This window comes from Vicia villosa, linkage group LG1 (assembly GCF_029867415.1).
Source record: "Vicia villosa cultivar HV-30 ecotype Madison, WI linkage group LG1, Vvil1.0, whole genome shotgun sequence".
In the NCBI taxonomy this organism is placed as follows: domain Eukaryota; kingdom Viridiplantae; phylum Streptophyta; class Magnoliopsida; order Fabales; family Fabaceae; genus Vicia; species Vicia villosa.
In genome coordinates this window covers 33,978,181-34,000,202 of record NC_081180.1, presented here as the reverse complement: position 1 = coordinate 34,000,202, position 22,022 = coordinate 33,978,181, and the positions used below count along the sequence as shown (strand labels likewise).

The 22,022-nt window shown below is 34.7% G+C and overlaps 4 protein-coding genes across 4 annotated transcripts; 2 read left to right on the top strand and 2 right to left on the bottom strand.

Moving 5' to 3' along the window:
* Positions 1-508: 508 nt before the first annotated feature.
* LOC131604066 (G-type lectin S-receptor-like serine/threonine-protein kinase LECRK1) lies at positions 509-3,166 on the bottom strand. The gene has a single exon (XM_058876561.1). It carries the CDS (start codon positions 3,081-3,083, stop codon positions 657-659), a length of 2,427 nt encoding a protein of 808 aa, XP_058732544.1. The 5' UTR covers positions 3,084-3,166; the 3' UTR covers positions 509-656.
* A 4,773-nt stretch (positions 3,167-7,939) lies between these two features.
* LOC131604056 (G-type lectin S-receptor-like serine/threonine-protein kinase LECRK1) lies at positions 7,940-10,671 on the bottom strand. Its single transcript, XM_058876549.1, has one exon. The coding sequence runs from the start codon at positions 10,518-10,520 to the stop codon at positions 8,106-8,108; it is 2,415 nt and encodes an 804-aa protein (XP_058732532.1). The 5' UTR covers positions 10,521-10,671; the 3' UTR covers positions 7,940-8,105.
* Positions 10,672-15,161: 4,490 nt separating this feature from the next.
* LOC131633639 (G-type lectin S-receptor-like serine/threonine-protein kinase LECRK3) lies at positions 15,162-18,249 on the top strand. Its single transcript, XM_058904339.1, has one exon. It carries the CDS (start codon positions 15,347-15,349, stop codon positions 17,798-17,800), a length of 2,454 nt encoding a protein of 817 aa, XP_058760322.1. The 5' UTR covers positions 15,162-15,346; the 3' UTR covers positions 17,801-18,249.
* An 856-nt stretch (positions 18,250-19,105) lies between these two features.
* Positions 19,106-21,809, top strand: LOC131633650 (G-type lectin S-receptor-like serine/threonine-protein kinase LECRK1). The gene has a single exon (XM_058904350.1). It carries the CDS (start codon positions 19,244-19,246, stop codon positions 21,677-21,679), a length of 2,436 nt encoding a protein of 811 aa, XP_058760333.1. The 5' UTR covers positions 19,106-19,243; the 3' UTR covers positions 21,680-21,809.
* The last annotated feature ends 213 nt before the right edge of the window (positions 21,810-22,022 follow it).

Sequence of the window (22,022 nt, the reverse complement as noted above, 5' to 3'; positions counted from 1 at the left end):
CAGGAGACTCTCGCCTCCCCCGATATTGAATCGAGCGAGATATACTCTCTTGAAGTTGTTCCCGAATCTAGCTGGATGTCGCCCATACTGCGTTATATGCATGCATGCATTATGATATATATGCTAAAAACACTCGGATCATTTTTTGTAATCAAATTCCTATTGTGCAGTGTCCCGTACCAATATTAAATGCTTCAAAATTTGCTCGTAGAGTCAATGAAAGGTCTGTTGTCAATTTCAAACTATTCACACATATATGAAGAAACAAAGAGACTGGATCTTGGAGGAAGGGATCATGCATTTGATCTGGTTGTGTGGTAGTTTCTTTTAGGAGATTTGTATCACAACAGAAAGAAATACTCATATATGATAGTGCCTATATTTAATATTATTACACGTCTTCCATTAGTAACAAACACAGAAGCTAGATTTTGATAAATTTCATCGCAAGAACACAGCTCAAACAACAATAAAAGAAAAACAAATGAAGCCCCAGAAGTACATGAAATAAACAAACCATACATGAAAATACTAAACAAATATTTATGTTACATATGACTTATACCATCGGCACAAATTCAACATAAATTAAAATGATCAAACTGTGACAGCACAAATTATAAATCACACAAGCAACACATAATGTTCCTACAAGACTATCCAACTGAGCCAGATGGAGATGGAGGAACTGGAATATCTTTCAAACCTTCCAGCATCAGTATTACATTCTTCATTGTAGGACGGAGAGATTGGTGGTCTTGCACACACCACAGCCCCACCTTCACCATTCTTTCCAATATCTTCCAATCCACATCTTTTTCTTGTCTGATAAGCTTGTTTAACTCCTCTGCTGCCAAACATTGATATACCCAGCTGGAGAGAAGAATTTCGTCAGCTGAAGAAATATTATTCATCTCTATACTTCTTCTGCGGCAGATAATCTCCAACAAGACCACCCCAAAACTGTAAATGTCAGCTTTTACTGAGATAGATGTATCCTCTTTCTGCCATTCTGGAGCCAAGTACCTGCTTGTACCATGACCATCCTCCATATTAATTCTTGAATGACCCCTCTTTAATAGCCTTGCCAATCCAAAATCAGATATTTTTGCGGTCCATGCTTCATCCATAAGTATATTTCGAGGATTTATTTTGCAATGGATGATTCGGACTTCACATTCTTCATGTAAATACAGCAGTCCTCTAGCAACGTCCAATGCAAGTTTCATTCTCTCTTTCCATGATATTCTTGTTTCGCTTTCAAAGAGGAGATTTGCAAGAGAGCCTTTGCTAACAAATTCATAAACAAGGAGCTTCTTTGATCCTTCTATGCAAAAACCAATAAGCTTAACCAAATTTCTGTGATGAGTTCGAGCAATAGCAGTAATTTCAGCTTGGAATTCCCTTTCCCCTTCATCATCAATTCTCTCATCCAGTCTCTTCACCGCAATACTTCTGTTAGTATCACCTATTTTACCTTTATAAACAGCTCCAAATGATCCTCTCCCTATCTCTTCTGAAAATTCCGTTGTTGACTTTACAAGTTCGTCAAAAGAGAATGAACGCAAGGAGCATTCTTCAGTATATTCAAGTTTTTCACTTTCGGACAACATTGCATACCTATTAACTTGACGCCTGTAAGTGAAGAAAATAGATATTGCAAAGACCAAACAAATCAATGAAACGAAACCCAAAGTAAGGGATAGAATCATTATCAGTTTTCTCTTGTTGTCAACAACAACATCTGGCTTTGGCACATTGGAGTCGTCTGAGTTCGGAGATGAATTACTGGCAGTTGGTGAAGAAGGAATTTTTAATAGGGCCATAGATACATTGGAAGAATCATTTTGAACCCTGCCATATTTAAGTGGAAGCCTATATTTATTGCAACTGCCGTCTGTATATACATAGATTGCTCCCCCGCAAACACAATCTTGTTGGCAAGCCTTCTCACAAGTTTCCACCTTCATCATGGGAATAATAGAATAAGGAAAATCGCTCCAAGAAATATTCTTGTAGCGAGTAAAGTTATATAACAACATTGGTCCTTCACTGCTTTCACAATTATCTCTGTTATTCATCTGTACGCAGTCTATAGGCATGTTAGGACTGCTTTTAGTCTTGGATGGGATGAAACCAGAATAACATTTGCAGACAGCATCACCGCTCATGTTGGAGGAGCAATAACTGTTCAACCCACATATCCCCTTCACTAGACATGTATCATTAAGTGCTTGCCACAACATTACCACATGATAGCTGTTGTAGCCCTCAAAGTGAAACTGGTGCTCATACAATCTCAGGTTTCCATCAATGTCAAGTGTTGCACGGTAGATTGAAGTTGTATTGCTGTGTGTCTTCTTTCCAGGCTTATTGCTACTTTTGTAACATATTCTATAATTAGGCCCTCCATCTGAGCAAAGACAGCCTTGTTGCTCAAAATAAACATCCTGTGAACTTCTGCTACTGTAAATCGGGTAAGCAGCAACCTTTCCATCACTTCGCAGTTTGAGATAGTAGCGTCCACTTGAATGGTCAAATGAGGAAATACTGGAGAGTAAATAAACAGAATCAGTAAAATTCTGACCTCCTAATAAGGTGTCTGTTGGATAATCAAAGCTTTGCCAAATAACATTCGAATCTTCATCATAAATTACAAAGTTGCCAGAATCAAGCATAGATGCCCATGAGACTATCCCTGTCTTTAAATATTCTGAGTCTATATTCGTAAGCGAGTCTCTGTTTCCATTTTGAAGAAGCAGACCATGCTCTGTGAAATTCAACATAGATTCAGAGGAAACTATTGGTTCATCACGGTTAGCAGTCCACACAACAGTGGTTGTGTTTGCAGAAGGACTAACTAACCATATCCCAACCGCAAAGCCACTGCCTTGTGGGTAAAACCCGAAAGCAAAATGGCCAGAACTTGATGACCATGAACTATTTTCGCCTTTAGGAGAGAGTGAAGACCCCAACGGTATGATACTGCTGGAGTCATGTTTTTGAGTTTTAGTGTTTGTGGCTTCAATTGTAAATAGCATGAACAAGAACAGTAATAATAAAAGAACAAAGGTGGAGGCCATAGTAGGACTACAAAATCACTCAGTTAAACAAGAACTCTTAAGCTTGAACGACCAAACTTTATTCTATGACTAATTATCCTTTTTGAAGACTCTTCACTTTGCTTGTGTCCGTATTTAAAAGATGTTGCAACTAGGGCTAACCTCCACCAACTCAAAAATAGTTTGGAATTTAGGCTATGTTTGGATAGACTAAAATGAACGGAGCGGAATGGAGTGAAGTAGAATAGAGCGGAATGGAGCGAAATGGAATAAAGATGGCGTTCCATTGTTTGAGTATTTCATGACGGAATATAAATATTTTGTCATTCCGCCCAAATCGGAGGGTATAAAAAATAATGAAAAGTGATGGAATGAGATGGAATGCATTCCATCCGGTTCCGCTCAATTCCACGCATTTTTAATCAATCCAAACAATGGAACCTAAGTTAATCCAAACCGTTCATGAGCCAAATGAGCTAAATATGAATTAAAAATTAAGTTTTTTTTAACTAAATGAGTTGAACTTAAAGTATACATAATTCGACTCGTTAGATTTATGAATTAACTCAATTATATGAGATGATGAATTTTATTGTCTTTAAAAATAGATTTAAAAATAGATTTAAAAATTTGCTCTAAATTCGAGACTATAGTTTTAGTCTAACGGTTTAATTAATAATTTATAGGGTTTAATATATTTTTGATCCGTATAAAATTATTAAATTTTTCTTTTGATCTCTATAAAGAAATAAAATGTTTTAGTTCGTATAAAATTATTATGCATAAAGTTTTAATTCATGCTATTAAATTAATGTGTATTTTTGAATAATTGTTTTACAAACATGTTTAGAACGTTATAAAAAATTTCTTGAAAGGAAAAACTCAAAATTTCATTTCTAAATCGAAATTTTCATTATTTTATCATTATTTTTTAAAATTTAAAAAATTTATATTAATTCTTCTCATTTTAAAAAATTATAAAATTTAGTAAATAAAACAATTTAAAAATTACAATATTCTAAACACGTAGTATTCTAAACATGTGTGAAAAATATTATTTAAAATTTTAAAAGTTAAAAAATAATTAAACAGTTTTCAAAATTTAGAAAATAGTAGGAAATAAAACTATATTTATAAATAAAACTATACCTTTTTAATAGGACTAAAAATAAAATTTAAGTTATTTATAAGGATCAAAAACATATTTAACCCTAATTAATATTCAAAAGTGAACAAAATATTTCTAAAAATAGTTATACAAATAAAATCAACATCGTTTAAATTTTAGTCTTATAAATTTATTTTATTTCTATATTTTTATTTTAAAAATATTAATTTAAATGTCAAATATTTAAAAAAAATAGACTTTAAAAGATGACTTTTAAGTCCGTGAATCAAGCGAGTTGAACCTAACACGATAAATCTAACGAGTTGAACTGAGTTGTTCGTGAACTTTTAACGAGTCGAGTTTGAGCTGAAAAAAGTTTTTCATGAACACGAACGAATGTTTGAGCTTAACCAATTATTAGCGAGTCTAACCGAGTTGAGACGAGTTCAAATCGACTCGACTCGACTCATTTTCCGCCCTGGTTAAAGCATAAATTAATTTCATGATATGAGTTATCCTTTGAATTAGTTTAAGATAATTATGGAAATGATGTAATATATAAATTTTTTCCCATAAATGATTAAACATAATTAATTTGATTTCATAAAATAAAAATAACTCGCCTACATTTATCCTCCAACGGGCTTATGAGGAGTGATATCAATACTCTATTTTATTAAAGTGTAATTGCACATTCAGAGTGTTTGTTATTAGGTTATTTTGGACCCTGTGTTGGGCTTTGATTAGTTTGGCCTAATAAGAGTTTAGTATATATTGCATTGCTTTGTAATGAAAAGTGAGTAGAATCATTCATTGTAACCGTTTTTCAATTGAGTAAAAGTTAGTTACAATTTCCTCTCTCTTCTTCCATCTTCATCTTGTTCATTGTGCTCCAACAATTGGTATCTAGAGCTCCGATTCGAAACCACGGGAAGAGAAACACAAGTGTACGTGAGGTGTGTGATTGTTTTTTATTTCAAATGCATTTAATTCATAGTGAATTGATAATCGAAATCACATCAAAATCACATTTCTTGATTTCGAGGATCGGGAAACACAAGTGTTTGGTAAGATCTCATTGATTTTTCTTGCACAATATCAAAGATGAACGGTGGAAATAGTAGTTTGAGTACAAAATTTTTGGTGTTTGATGGAAAGAATTGGAATCAGTGGATGATTCACATGCGTGTGTTGTTTGGCGCTCAAGATGTGCTTGATCTCGTCAATGACAGTTACATGGCAGTTGTTGCGGATGCAACAGAAACGTAAAGAAACGTGCAACGAGAAACGAGGAAGAAGGTTCAGAAAGTGTTGTTCTACATCCTATGGTAGCATACACGGTCAGAAGATGGGTCGGTGTGTGTGTGTGTGTGTGTGTGTGTGTGTGTGTGTGTGTGTTTGTGTTTAATTGCATCTTAATGTCGTATATCATGCATCATGTTGTCTGAACTTCAGTTCATTTTGGTAAGCTCAGATGATATGGTGGCGATCTAGTGTAAAAAGCTAAATTCTTTGAAGGATTAATGAATTTTTACCTGTGGAGATGGTAGCGATTTTGTGCTTTGGATTCAAGAGGAAATTTGATCCTATGGTGGGGATCGGGGAGCAAGATGAACCTATTTGTTCATAAGTGGTACCACATGCATATGAGCCGGGTTGTTATCCTGAGTTTCATTGCATATATGAGTTGTATGCTTGACTCTAATTATGTATGATGTTGAATTGGGTGTGAGAATATGATTATGTGATTGATGAAGAAAATGTGCAGAAGTTTATATTCTACCTTGCAACTTATACCATTTAATTTATTAAAGTGAATTTTCACCCCCTTTGCTTTGATGTTGTCCACCATGGACATCTTGCAGATAACAAGGATTAGAAGTTATTGTTGTAAGTGGAAGATAGCCCTTGGAGTTATTTTTGTTAATTTATCGCATTTTAGTGGTTTAATGCTTTGATTCTTTAACACTAGGTGGACGAATGATGTTTCTCTATTTTTATGTTTTCTTTAATCGAGCGTTGAATGTTATAGTCTTGATGTTTGCATTTATGTTGATTGTGGAGACTTTTTCCTTATTTGTTTTAATTCCAAATAAAGTATTTTTTATGAGACTTAATAAGTGTGAAGCATGCTTATTTGATGAGTTTCGATGCGATGAAACCCTAAGCGAAGGTGAGCAAGCCATGACAGGTGTATTTAAATGTTTTTATTTTAAATGATAAGTGTTACGGAGCATATGTTGTATGTTAATGAATGACATCCTAAATGTACATATGTGATGAATACTTGCTTTAATTTAAAAATTGATGCGTGGGGAGTTTTAGGTGTTACATTGGACAACATCAGTGGAGGCCGACCAAAGTCAGTAAAGGCTTCCTTGACTTCTTTAGTGCCCAACAAAGCTTTGGGAAAAATTGCTTAAAGTCGGGCAAAGGCTCAAATAGTTGAGCCCTAGTTCATCTCATAATCACTCCATTTAACCCAAAGTATAAAAGTTAGTTAACACTGAAAGCACTATACATTCTCTAACTTCATTTTTCACTACCCTCATCTTGAATCTTGAACTGACTTGAATGTTGTAGTGTTAACCTTCTAGGTCAACCCTACGCCGGCGTATCGAAGATCAACACCGTCGGTTCAAGATCGTCTGTTCACCAACTACATCTAATTTGGATTTTCAAATGGAACATAAAATATAAACACTCAATAACATGTGTTATTTATTCATTACACGTTTTAGAAAAGTTAAATGACTTGTAATCAAGTTGTATTTGTTTACATCTCTATGAGAGTTGTTGTATAAACCAATCACTTTTGTAATTTTTCCATAGAAAATCTAGTCTTTTAAGTTTTGAGGTATGGAAGCGCTTACACGAGGTAAGGAAATGAAGTAATCTAGTGTGAGGAAAAAAAATCTAAGACTAGATTGTCTTTTGTGTTGTCTGTAATCATCTGGAGTTATAGTGGAACTTTTTCAAATGTGAAGGGATTGAATTATCCTCTCGTTTACGAGTGAATCAACATAAACTTTTGTGTGTGTGGCCGTTTATCCATATTTTCATTAATATTTTGTTGAATAACTTTTTGTACTTGAGAGTCTAGAAAAACTTTTAGTACTTCCGTATTTTCTGTATTCTGCAAACAAATCCAAAATGAAAAGAAAAAAAAAACATTTAGAAGTTGTTGTGAATTCAATGCCAAAACAAAGTATAATACAGGGGAAGAATAAAGAACAATGAAGAAGAACACAAGAATTTAATTATAACTGCTATTTTTTTTACTTTCTCTTAGAAAACAAGATTATAAGTTTACAAGAATAACAAATAATCTCTCACCCTAAATTAGGATTTGCTGTGTTGCAATGATGAGAGAGTAGTATGCTATTTATAATAAAACATAACATACTAACTAATGGGCTTTTTTCACAAGACCCATTACACAAGCCAACTTAATAAACAAGCTAACTTAACAAATTAGGGTTTAAACACTAAACCTAATTTAACATGCTAACAACCCTACCATATTCGACACAAGCATGTGAACAACCTTCGACTTCATGCTTAATCTTGTCGAACCAAGAAACTACCCTTCGACCATACTAGAGTTCGATCCAATATCTCACAGAAGTGATCATAATTATATTTGAAAACAAATCATTTGAAAGCTTGTGAAACAAATGATAAACTCCACAACAAATGAGGTTGTAGAAAAGAAAAATAGATTAAGATATGGCAAGAAACATGTGCTTGCTAAATTTTAACATCAACCTGGAGAAGAAGAATAACTACTACATTGGTCATTGGCTTGTTACCTTATTTTTGCTCCGCACAAGACATAGACAACCTTAACAACTAAAACAAAAACATGAATACATAACATGACACAAATAAACAAACTGAAAGACACATGAGGAACATCTGCATCATCAGTTTCTTCATGCAGGATTGGAATCTGGACAGGGAGGAATTGTTATATCAGTAACTCCTTCTAACATCAACACCACACCCTTCATTGTTGGCCTATGAAAAGGGTCATCTTGGATACACCAAAGTGCCACCTTAATCATATTTTCCAAGACATTGTTATCAACGACTTCCCAAGGTACAAGCATATTCGCCTCTCCTGCAACAAAGCGCTTATAAGCCCAACCAGAGAGAAGAATCTCCTCAGGTTCCAACATATTAACATCTAGGTTTCTTCTGCAGCACAAAATTTCCAACAGCATTATTCCATAGCTATAAACATCCGCCTTCAGTGAAATTGGCACGTTCCTGTTCCATTCCGGAGCCATATAGCCTCTTGTTCCTCTAACCACCGTGAAAGTTCTGGTTTGGTCCGGCATTAGAAGTTTTGCAAGACCAAAATCAGATATCTTGGCATTCCAAAACTCATCCATCAAAATGTTTTGAGGCTTTATGTCGCAATGAATGATTGGTGCCTCACACTCTTCGTGGAGATACAACATCCCTCTAGCAATATCCAGTGCTATTCTCACTCTCTCATCCCAATTCGGGCGTCTTTGATCACCAAACAGAAGCTTTCCAAGTGAGCCATTGCTCATGTATTCATAAACCAGAAGCCTTTTAGTTCCCTCAGCACAAAATCCAAGCAATCTAACTAGGTTCCTGTGGTGGGTTTTTCCAATGGCTCTCACTTCTGCTTGGAACTCTCTTTCTCCATCTTCCACCAACTTCTCTAGTCTCTTCACTGCAATCAATTTCTTACCTTTGTTTAATTCTCCTTTGTAAACTGCTCCAAAAGAGCCTTTACCCAACTCTTCCTTGAAATGATTTGTTGCTCTTCTAAGCTCATTGTATGTAAACCTTCTCAAAGACACCTCATCATTCCTCCCTCCGAATTTCCAAGTCTCTGTTATCCTTTTGTATTTCAATACCCGAATCTTGTATATATAATGAATGGATATAACAATCACCGAACACAAAACAATACTAAATACGGATGTAACAACAATAATATTCACTATTGCTTTGTTATTTGTAATCTTGATTGGAAAAGTAATAGGTTTTTCATACCTCTTTGAGCTTGGAGTGCTGGTTTTTCCAACCTTTAAGAAAGTCAAGGTAGAACCTTCAGAATCATGCGATCGTTTGACATATCTCAAAGGCATTCCTTGTTTCTTGCAGCCATCTCCAGTGTCATAAATTGCAGCCCAACAGTCGCAATCAACCAAGCAAGCATATGAGCACTGATCTGATGACATGTGTTCATCTATGAAATAAGGATGGTCATTCCAATAAAGATTGTCCATTGGGACCATGTTATAAAAGGCCACACCATCTTTGTCACTTCTACACTCTGATTTTGAATAGTTCCTTTCACATCCAAGAGTATAATCATTTACATCTATAAATTTATAACCGGTGAAGCAATTGCACACTGGTTTGTCGTCATTGAATGTGCAGAAACTGTTGTAGCCACAATACCCGTTCACCTCACATGTATTCTTCTCCGGCCAACTATCCATAATACCGTTACTTCTATTGTTAACATGATATGCATACAGCCGAAAAACCCCATCAAAATCAAGGGTTGCACGATATATAGTCTTGTCTCCAGTGTTCTGCTTGTCCGCTCTATCATTATCATTCACAATATGAATAAGGTTATCATCACTGCTTCTATTCCAGATCAGCAGTAAACCTGTATAGTTGAGGTAAAGATGATATTGGACAGTTGGCCAAATGACCCTATTAGTGTGAGTGCTCCAATAAGCATCCCAACCCGTTTCTGTTGTGTATACTGGATACAGAACAAGATTACCGTCAATCTGCATGTGGAGACGAAACTTTCCAGTTGAGCTGTTGGCCCCCGATGTACTAGAGAAAAGTTGGCTTCCAGACGGTAGAGATTGACCCTCCAACAAAGTATCAGTTGGATGATCGAAACTCTGCCATATGATTTTGGAAATATTATTGTAGTCATATAATACAAAGTTTCCAGAATCAAGCATGGAGGCAGATGAAGCTCTTGCATTAGCATTAACAATAAGCTTCTCTTGTCCATGTTGATCCGTTAGTATTATTGTACCGTTTATGGTAAATTGTAGCTTTGAAGTTGAGGATACCGGAGGGTCATCACGGTTTGCAGTCCATACAATTGTGTTGTTCTTCTTTCCAACCAACCAAATTCCAACTAGAAAGCCACTGCCTTGTGGATAAAAGCCAAAAGAAAATAGGCTAGAATTGGAAGTCCATGAAGAGAGATAACCACTGCTAATGAAAAGAGAGGAACCGGGAGATATTCGTGGTGGTTGTGTTTCAGCTGTAGTACTTGGTAATAGTAAGGACATGAATAGAGATAAGGTGATAGTTGCAGCATATGCATCCATAACTAATGAGTTTTGATTTTCTTAGAAATAAGTGAAGCAGAGTTGTTGGTGTTTGCTAATGTAAGTGTCACTCGCTGCCTTTCATACTTTAAATAAAAGCAAATTGCCTAAATTCCCGAAGACTTGCTTTTCATGGTCAATGCTTCACATTAAACATTTCTGGGAAATTAGGAAAGCAATAGTGCAAGACCTTGACCAACTTACAAATCATCCCTTAGCAATTATTCTATAGGAAAGAAATATCTCTCAATCAAGATGAATATTTTTTTTTTTGCAGAAAATAATTTTTATTTAAATGTACTACTGGAGAACCCGTGCGTCCGCACCTGTTCTGGTGTGGAACGTGGAATTGTCACCAATTTAATTTTGAAATTTAAATAAAATAAAAATATTTAAATTTAATTGTAAGAAAATATAAGTTAATTAAATCAAAAAAATATTAAAGACAAACTAAGAAATAAATTGTACAAAATAGATAAAAATGAAATATTGTTCTCAATAGAGTTGTACAATAATTGTATCTTCAATTAAAAGTAATTTCAAAATAAAAATATTAGATACATAAATAATTAAAAAACAAAACATGTGTTTGGATCATTACATGATTTTTATGTGTGTGATCTAGCAGTGAAACACTTTTTTGCACTATTAAAAAATATACATGATTTTTATGCACTACTAGAAAAAACGCTTTTAGTGACCGATTTGGAGACCAAAAAAATATCAAAATCATTCACTAAATGGTTTAGAGACCGAAAAAGCGATCATCATTTCTCGGTTGGAAAAGTGCTAGTCGCTAACCTCTTGCGACAGATTTAAGAATTAGGAATTCGAAATTTTGAAAAATGTAAATATTTAGTGCCCGTTTTTGGAGACCGAACTAGCGATCACACAATGGGGGTCTCTAATTCGGTGGTTAAATTTAATTAGTGACCGATTTAGGGACCGCTAAAATTTACGTATATAGTCTTAAAATTTGGTGGCTAATTCGATGGCTACAGTTCCCGAAAAAATTCGGTCACTAAAAGCGAATTTTTTAGTAGTGATGTTTATTTTCTTTAATTGTATTAAAAATATAATAAGTTGAGGGTTTGTAAAGATTTTGATATGGTAACCCGTGAGTTTCCACAGTACTGGTGTGTTACCCGTTTGTTTGCACAAATTTTAATATGGTTACCGTGCGCTCACATGATATTGTTGTGTTACCCGTGCGTTCACACAAATTTTGGCTGGATTACCCGTGCGTTTACACAGTACTGATGTGTTACCTGTGTGTTTGCACTAAGGGGTGTTCAAAAATATGGTTAACTGAATTGTATACTAGAGCTGAATTATTTTGCACCATTAAAAAACTGAATCACTTAAATGGTTAATGAATTGAACCATTTAATTTAAACAATTCAATTTCAGTTTAAAACTGGTTTAGAACCAATTTCGTTTTATAAACTGGTTCAAAAATATTTGTTTTTTCCTAAAACTAAAAATAATAATTTAGCAAAAAAAATTATTTAAAAAAATATTTATTTTCCTGAAAATTAAAAAAATAAAAAAATAATTTTTTCCTGGAAAATTAAAAAATATTTATCTTCCTGAAAATTAAAAAAATCAAAAAAAAAATTTTTTCTAAAAAATTAAAAAATATTTATTTTCCTGAAAATTAAAAAAAAATCTAAAAATTATTTTTTCCTAAAAAATAAAAAAAAAAATCGCTAAAAATATATTCATTGTATGTAATATTTTTATGATTCAATAAATTATGTTTACTTAAAACTTTAAATTCATTTAAATATTTTTGAAAATATAAAAAATTGAGTTTTTCAAAAAAATTAATAATCGAATTTTTTTGCCAAAAAATCGAGTTTTTCGGAAATATGAAAAAATGAGTGTTTTCGAAAAAAATGAAAAATCAAGTTTTTGGAAACACAAAAAATCGTATTTTTCGGAAATACAAAAAATCAAATTTTTTCGGGAAAAAAAAAAAAGAAAAATCGAGTTTTCTGAAACACAAAAAATTGAATTTTCGAAAATGCGAAAAAATCAGTTTTTTCCGAAGTACAAAAAATTAAGTTTTTTGAAAAAAAAAATGAAAAATTAAGTTTTCGAAAACACATAAAAATCGAGTTATTTGTAAATATGAAAAAAATGAGTTTTTTCGAAAACACATGAAAATCGAGTTATTAAAATATGAAATAAAATTGAAGGTTACTACAAAGAATGGTTACCTTTTGAACCCATAATAAATTTTAATTATTTAGTTAAAAAAGAAAAATAATGTATAGATGGACATATCACTGGCGTAGCTGTTCACGTATCCCCTAATGTTCAGTGCATAGGTTGATAAAATAAAAAACAAATATTCTTAAGATAAGTTTCGAACAGGGGACTCTTGTTTGTTTCAAAACGAAAACCATGCCATAAATACAGAGCCAATGGAGCGCATAAACTATAACAAAGCATATGACAATACAGATAAAAACCAAATTATTTATACCGTAATATATATATAAAGATAAAAAGAGAGGGAGATAAATTAAAAAAAAAACAATTTTAAAAAACAATTTATAAAATAAATTTGACTTTTAAATATAAACTGGTTTTAAATCAATTTATAACTAGAAATTGATTGTAAACCAGTTTATAGATACAATCTGGTTCAAAACCAATTTAAAACTGAATTGAAATTGCTTTAACTGTTAATTGGTTTTTTATTAAAGTGGTTTTTAAAAACTGAACTGAATCACTAATTTGGTTCAGTTCAGTGCAGTTCTTGAACCACGAACACCCCTAGTTTGCACGAGTAATAGTGTGGTACGCACGCTTTTATTTTTAAAATATAATTATTTTCAAAATATAATAAAAACAAAAAATTATATTATAATATAATTTTAAAATAATATAATTATTTTATAATAGAGAATATAATTGTTTTATAATAGCGATACATAGTTAAATGAATGATTATATTTTTTTTTAATAGGAGAAAATAAATTTTATTACCTTCAATAATATATTCCACTATATTTGAACTTTGATAATGCTCCATCGCCCCTATATTTGAACTTTGATAACATTTTGTACTAAATAATATATTCCATTATGCTATATCATAACTATATAACAGCATTGCTTCATTTTTCATCCCTTTGGATATAGTAAAGAAATTTTTTATTAATACAAATACAAATAAAAGGCGAGTAATAGAAGCATCTGAAAAAGGACAATGAATTAAAAGAGAAATATCTTATATATGATTCAAACGTTATTGTTTGGAAAAAATTTATCAGTTATACTTTTTGTTGTTGAAAGATTCTGAGGTTCTATGTGTAAATGTTAGTTACTACTTTAATGAATAGGTGTATCTTTAATGGAAGAAGAAGGAGGGAAAGAATGAAGGAAGAGTGCGTTTGTAACGATGGTTTTAAACACTTGCCAGTTCAACATCGCGACTATCTAGGATTGTGCCGTTCTCATTTCCTCATCAATTTGTATGGTTTAATTGTATACTGTTAACACAATCTTCCTGTAAGAAACATCTTGTTAGTTAAAAGAACAAACAATTTGTTTTGATTTTGAAAATATTTTTTGTATATATATTTTAGAATTGACGCTGTCCTGAAGTTCTTTGAAATGCTAAAATTTTATGTCATATCAGCTTTTGATATCCACCTATATCAAAGGGATAACTCCAAATTATTAAGTCCATTAGCTTCAACTCAGAAGACATCAAGCAAATACATGAATACATACAAGAATGGAACAGCAGAGTTAGTGTCACTGGTATTTACTCATTAGTTCAAGATTTCAAGAGAAAAAAAAAACTCACAATTGCATTCGTGATATAAATGGAACAAATGTCCACCAAAAAATAAAAATTGACGAACAACTATTACTCCATACAAATTTTAAGGACCATTTCACTCATTAGTGTAATTTAAGTTTTACATATTAATTAAAAAGTTATTGTCAAAATATGACGAGTTTTATTGTTATTTAATAATATATGAATGTTTAAATACAAATATATATATATATATATATATATATATATATATATATATGACTCGATAAAATATTTGTAAAAAACCGAACAAAATCAAACCGCATTGGTTTGATTTGGTTTTTTTTAAAAGCCAATCGAATCAAACCAAACCGCATGATTTTTTCTCTTACGATTCAGATGATTGTTTTCGTCAAAACGATCTGAACCGCACCGCGAACACACCTACTCAACATATTGCAAGAAATGATCATTAGCAACTCTCTGTAATATTAATTTGCCTAAAACACTAGGATGTTATGTTAGAGAAAAAACGACTTTGAGGCAAGACATTAATTTTAGTCTGTTTTACTAATTTATCGTAATTTTAGATGAACAATCATAGTAATTGAAAAACGAACAACAAGTTGTGATGAAAAAGGGGATTCGAACAAAACCTCTAATTTTATAAATATAATTAAAATTGGTTAATTAATCTCGATCTAGTAATTTATTTTTACCAAGACAAATTATCCATGAATAGTCAACATGTCTTACCTATTCTTGATTTTCCCCTCATTGTTGTACCTGGAACAGTGAATCAACAATGCATATAAACCACTAGTTATTGAGTCAATATGTTGAACTTTCAAATCCAGGATGACTTGAAACAATGCATGAGAGTTAGTCAAGTCTTCAAAGCGATAATCAATTATTCAATAAAGCATGTTCTGTTCTTGTTTGGTGAGAGACTTGATGGACAAGTAAGAATCATAATTTTCTTTTGCGACCTGTGAAAGTTACAGACTTACAATAGTTTTCGAATCCTACTACGGCTTCCACCCTTGTTATGTTTCTACAGTTCTTCATGATATTGACAATAATAGAAGCCACATACACAACAACTGAAAAAAATGTCTCCAGCAGTATCATTCGGTTAGGGTCTTCACTCTCTCCAAAAGGCAAAAATAGTTCATGGCCATCAAGTTCTGGCCATTTTGCTTTCGGATTTTATCCACAAAGTAGTGGCTTTGCTGTTGGGATATGGCTAGTTAGTCCATCTGAAAACAAAACTGTTGTGTGGACCGCTAACCGTGATGCGCCAAAAGTCTCCTCCAAATCTATGTTGAATTTGACAGAGCAAGGCCTGCTAATTCAAAATGGAAGGGGAGATTCACCTAACAATATAGACACAAGAGATTCAAATACGGGGTTAGTCTCATGGGCATCTATGCTCGATTCTGGAAACTTTGTGCTCTATGATGATGATTTTAATGTTATATGGCAAAGCTTTGATCACCCAACTGACACAATATTAGGAGGTCAGAATTTGACTAGTGGTGGTGATGAATATGATTTAGTCTCAAGTATTTCCAAATCAGACCATTCAAGTGGATGTTTCTATCTCACCATACAAGCTGATGGAAACATCGTCGCTTACCCCTTGTACAGCGGATCCAGCGAGCTCGATGCTTACTGGGCTTCAAATACTCAGAATCAAATGTACCAATACCAAAAACTCGGTCTTAGCAATCAAGGCTTTCTTTGCCTAAATGAAGGTAGTGGTAGTAGTAATAGGCTATGTTTCAATGATAGCAATAAGCCTAGAAAGAAGTCATCACACAACAACACAACTTCAATCTACCGTGCAACACTAGATGTAGATGGAAATTTGAGATTGTATGAGCACCAATTTCACTTTGAGGGCAACAATAGCTCTGGAGTGGTAATGTTGTGGCAAGCACTAAACGATACATGTACAGTGAAGGGGCTTTGCGGGTTGAACAGTTATTGTACCTCCGACTTAAGAGGTGATGTTGTCTGCAAATGTTATCCTGGTTTCATCCCTTCCAATACTAAAAGTGTGCCTATGGACTGCATACAGACGCATAGCAAAGACGATTGTGAAAGCAGTAAAGACCGAACGCTGTTGTATAATTTTACTCGCTTTGAGAATATGCTTTGGGGTGATGTTCCATATTCTGTTATACCCATGATGAAGATGGAAACTTGTGAGAAGACTTGTGCACAAGATTGTGGTTGCGGGGGAGCAATATATACCAAAGGCAACTGCAATATATATAGGCTTCCACTTATATGGGGAAGGACTCAAAATGATTCTTCTTCCACTGTGCCTGTGGCCTTAGTAAAGACTCCAAAAATTTCCAATACTATTTCACCTCCAACCTCAAACCACACCAACGAATCTAAGCCTAAGGTTATTATTGACAACAAGAAAAACCTGATAATGATCTTAGCGCTTACTTTGGGCGTCGTTTCATTGATTTGTTTGGTCATGGCGGTGTCCATTTTCTTCACTTACAGGCGTCAAGTTATAAGGTATGCAATGTTGTCTGAAAGCGAAAAACTTGAATTTACTGAAGAATGTTCCTTGCGTTCGTTTTCTTTTGACGAACTCGTAAAATCAACGGGGCAATTTTCAGAAGAGATAGGGAGAGGATCATTTGGAACTGTTTATAAAGGTAAAATAGACGAGAATAACAGAAGTATTGCAGTGAAGAGACTGGATGAGAGAATTGCTGAGGAAGGGGAGAGGGAATTCCAAGCTGAAATTACGGCCATTGCTCGAACTCATCACAGGAATTTAGTAAAGCTTATTGGTTTCTGCATAGAAGGGTCCAAGAAGCTACTTGTTTATGAATTTGTCAGCAAAGGTTCTCTTGCAAATCTCCTCTTTGAACAGGAAACAAGAATAACTTGGAAAGAGAGAATGAAACTTGCATTGGACGTGGCTAGAGGACTACTGTATCTACATGAAGAGTGTGAAGTCCGAATCATCCATTGCAATATAAATCCTCGAAATATTCTTATGGATGAAGCATGGACTGCAAAAATATCTGATTTTGGATTGGCAAGACTATCAAAGAGGGGACATTCAAGAACTAAAATAGGGGATGATGGCGCAAGCAGGTACTTGGCCCCTGAGTGGCAGAAGGAGGATGCATCAGTATCAGTAAAATCTGACATTTACAGTTTTGGGGTGATATTGTTGGAGATTATCTGTCTGAGAAGAAGTAAAGAGATGAATAATATTTCCTCATCTGATGAAATCCTTCTATCCAGCTGGGTATATCAATGTTTTGCAGCCGGACAATTAAACAAACTTATCAGACATGGTGAAAAAGATGTGGACTGGAAGATATTGGAAACAATGGTGAAGGTGGGGTTGTGGTGTGTGCAAAACCACCAATCTCTCCGCCCTACAATGAAGAATGTAATATTGATGTTGGAAGCTTTGAAAGAGATTCCAGTTCCTCCATCTCCAACTCGTTTGGTTGAATAGTCTGGTAGGGATATTATGGTTTGCTGGTGTGATTTATTATTTCTGCGTCTGCAGTTTCATTTTTATCTTAAATTTGTTGTTCATATTGTTTACTCATGGAAGTTGTGTAATATTAAATATTTGTATGATATTTGCTTGTATAACTTCTTTGTAACATGTATTTCTGGAGTTTCAGTTTTAGCTTGAATTCAGCCTGTGTTGCGATTAACTTGATAAAAAAATAGTTGTGTTTGGCTGACATCTAAATATCAAAAATTGGTATGGCATGAGGATTTCTTTTAGTTGCTACAAAGAACATTATTTGAATAATCTCTCTGGTGTGAACCAGGTGAGACCACAATTGTACTGTGTTTATTGGGTATTTGAGGTGTTTCTTAAGGGATGCAAGGAGTGGCAGCCACTGTTGGACTGATCTCTGATCTCCCTGTTCTCATTCCTTTTTACGTTATTCATCAGTCTCCCCCCTCCCTTCTGGCAGACCTCGGTGATTCCGGGTTGGCTTGTTTTCTCTTATGGAACAAACCCACCTCTTTTCCTGCAAAACGAATATAAAAACTAAGAGAATTCAATCAGATAGTAGTAATTTAAAGATGTTGTCCCGTTTTGTGTCAGATTCTTTCTCGGATGAGATGAACCAATTTTGTCATTTTTGATTTCCAATCTGTCTAATTTGTAAGACATCCTAGTTTCTTTTGATCTTAGTGCACACCGGCCTTTTATTGAGAGTTCAACATTTTCAATAGGCTCTTTCGACATTGCGTGGGCATCCGGACTAACTTCTACAAAATTAAATTAAAAGGAAGGGTGCTTCGTGCCCACGTAGGGGAAAAGCGCAACACACATTTTCAAGTAAATTCTAAACAGGTATTTTACAAACAGCATAGACAACAACCCGCCTTTTACAATAATAAACATAATGAACTAAACATCCATTAAAAATTTTCAGCCCATTAGATTTTTAATTCTTTATGGTATCACTTGATGCATGATTTTTAGTTACGGTCTTGACATAACCGTTTGACCCAGCCATGCGGCCAACCTTACAAAAAATTTGGGGTGAGGGATAACTATATAGCCATATAGGGGTATAGGGTAATATTTCCCTCTCATCCCCTACAAATTTTCAAACAAAATGAGATACTTTGAACACTTTTGTGATTGGATTTGTTTGTCAAGTTCTCCTACTCTTGCTGTGCTAATTTTCCACAAGTATTTAATGTGAGGTTTTGACCAAGAAAAATATGTCCTTGGAATCGAGCCAGTATGCAAGGCAATGGACGACTACTATTCAGCATACTATGCATGACAGGGACAATTACAGACATCTTCCATAGCACGGATTCAAAAACATTGACACAGTCAACTTAAATAATACATAGTAATATAGAATACCAATACTGACACAAGGGGATCTGTTTCCATATACTTCAAAACCCATTAACTATGGATGCCTATACTGCAACTGCCACCATCCTGCTGATCATGTACTTATCAGTACCAAATAATGGAGCTCAAACACATCAAAAACTACCAGAGCGGATAGCACCAGGTTCCTCACTTTCCCCTACTGGCAGTGATTACAACTCTTTATGGCTTTCCCGTTCTGGCCTATTTGCTTTTGGCTTTTATACACAAGACAACAATGGCTTTGTGGTTGGAATTTGGTTGGTTGGTAAGATGAGTAGGACGATAGTATGGACTGCAAACCGTGATGACCCTCCGGTATCCTCAACTTCAAAGCTACAATTTACCACGAACGGGATAATACTAACTGATCAACATGGACAAGAGAAGCTTATTGTTAATGCTAATGCAAGAGCTTCCTCTGCATCCATGCTTGATTCTGGCAACTTTGTACTATATGACTACAATAATATTTCCAGAATCATATGGCAGAGTTTCGATCACCCCACGGATACTTTGTTGGGGAGTCAATCTCTACCTAGCGGAGGCCAACTTTCCTCTAGTTTATCAGATGCCAACAGCTCAACTGGGAGGTTTCGTCTTAACATGCAGGTTGATGGAAATCTTGTTTTGTATCCAGCATACACTACACAATCAGGTTGGGATGCTTATTGGTCCTCTAATACTGCTAGTGTCAATGTCAACTATCATCTTTACCTCAACAATACAGGTCTACTACAGATCTTGGATAGTAACCGTGATTCTAGTCTTATTACCACTTTGTTTGATGCGGAAAAACACCAGCAGAAGACTGGAGGAAACCAGACTATTTATCGTGCGACCTTGGATTTTGATGGGGTTTTTCGCCTATATGCTCATCCAAATAATAGTGCAAGTAACAAAATGATCACAAGTTGGCCCGGGAATAACCCATGTGAAGTAAAGGGGTTTTGTAGCTTCAACAGTTACTGCACATTCGATGACGACAAACCATTATGCAACTGCCTCAAGGGATACAAATTTATAGATGAAAATGAAAAGACTCTTGGTTGCGAAAGGAACTATTCGAAAGTAGAGTGTAGAGGTAATAATGATGGTGTGGCCTTTTATAACATAGTCCCGATGAACAATATTTTATGGGAGGACCATCCTTATTTTGAGACTAAAGATATGTCTTCGGAACAAGATTGCTCATCTGCTTGTTTGGTTGATTGCAACTGTTGGGCTGCACTGTATGATGATGGAGCAAGATCATGCAAGAAACAAGGGTTGCCTTTGAGATATGTCAGAAGAACACATGAAGATGACGAGTCGACCACAGCATTCTTAAAGGTGGGGAAAAACAGCATGGAAAACTGGAAGTTGAATGATACACAGTCCCCCCTACAACCATCACCACCTCCAATCAAGACTACCAGTAACGATGCGGTGGTGCATATTATTGTTGTTACATCAATATTTACTGTGCTTCTGGTTTCAGCAGTTGTTATATCCTGCCATTACATTTACAAGATTCGGGTATTGAGCTACAAAAGGTTATCGGACACTGTGAACATTGGGCTGAATGACGATGTGGCTTTGAGAAGGTTTTCATACAACGAGCTGAAAAGAGCAACAAATCAGTTCAAGGAAGAATTGGGTAAGGGATCTTTTGGATCTGTTTACAAAGGGACCTTAAACAGAGGTAAGAGATTGATTGCAGTGAAGAGACTAGAGAAGCTGGTGGAAGAAGGGGAAAGGGAGTTTCAAGCAGAGGTGAGATCCATTGGGAAAACCCACCACAGGAACCTAGTTAGATTGCTGGGTTTTTGTGTTGAGGGTTCGAAAAGGCTTCTGGTTTATGAGTACATGAGCAACAGTTCGCTTGGAAAGCTTCTCTTTGGTGATCAAAGACGTCCGGATTGGAATGAGAGAGTTAGAATAGCACTGGATATTGCGAGAGGAATTTTGTATCTCCATGAAGAGTGTGACGCTCCAATCATTCATTGCGACTTAAAGCCTCAAAACATTTTGATGGATGAGTTTTGGACCGCCAAGATATCGGATTTTGGGCTAGCAAAACTTTTAATGCCGGACCAAACCAGAACATTCACGATGGCCAGAGGTACAAGAGGATATATGGCCCCGGAATGGAACAAGAACGTGCCAATATCAGTGAAAACAGATGTTTATAGCTACGGAATAATGCTGTTGGAAATCTTATGTTGCAGAAGAAACATAGATGTTAATGTCTTGGAACCTGAGGAGGTTCTTCTTTCGGGTTGGGCCTATAAATGCTTTGTTTCAGGAGAGGTAAATAAGCTTGTACCTTGGGAAGTCATTGATAACAATGTGATGGAAAATATGATTAAGGTGGCACTGTGGTGTATCCAAGATGATCCTCTTCTCCGGCCAACAATGAAGGGTGTGGTGTTGATGTTAGAAGGGATCACTGATGTAGCAGTTCCTCCTTGTCCAGATTCCAGTTCCGCATGAAGAAAATGTTGCTGCTATTTCTCATGTAGCTTTCAGTGTGTGTATTTGAGTCATGTTATGCATTTTTGTTGTTCTTTCCATTGTTATGGTTGCCTCTAATATAAGTTGTCTTGAGATGAAATAAGGTAACAAGTCAAAACAATGTTGTTATTTCTCATGTTAATTCATGTTATACCTAACTTATAGCTTATAAGTTCCTAGGACTAAAATAGAAGTTAATTGTAGTAGTTTAGGGTTTAACATTTCTTTTCTCAATTTTATTCTGGTAATCTTAATTAAAAACTTGAAACCTATAACATTTAGTATAGTAACTAAGTCATGCTTAACATATACATCCAATTTA

What these genes read in the sequence shown, in the direction of transcription:
- LOC131633639 (XM_058904339.1), top strand. Translation starts at nt 15,347, where the DNA reads ATGTTTCTACAGTTCTTCATGATATTGACAATAATAGAAGCCACATAC.
- LOC131604056 (XM_058876549.1), bottom strand. Translation starts at nt 10,520, where the DNA reads ATGGATGCATATGCTGCAACTATCACCTTATCTCTATTCATGTCCTTA.
- LOC131604066 (XM_058876561.1), bottom strand. Translation starts at nt 3,083, where the DNA reads ATGGCCTCCACCTTTGTTCTTTTATTATTACTGTTCTTGTTCATGCTA.
- LOC131633650 (XM_058904350.1), top strand. Translation starts at nt 19,244, where the DNA reads ATGGATGCCTATACTGCAACTGCCACCATCCTGCTGATCATGTACTTA.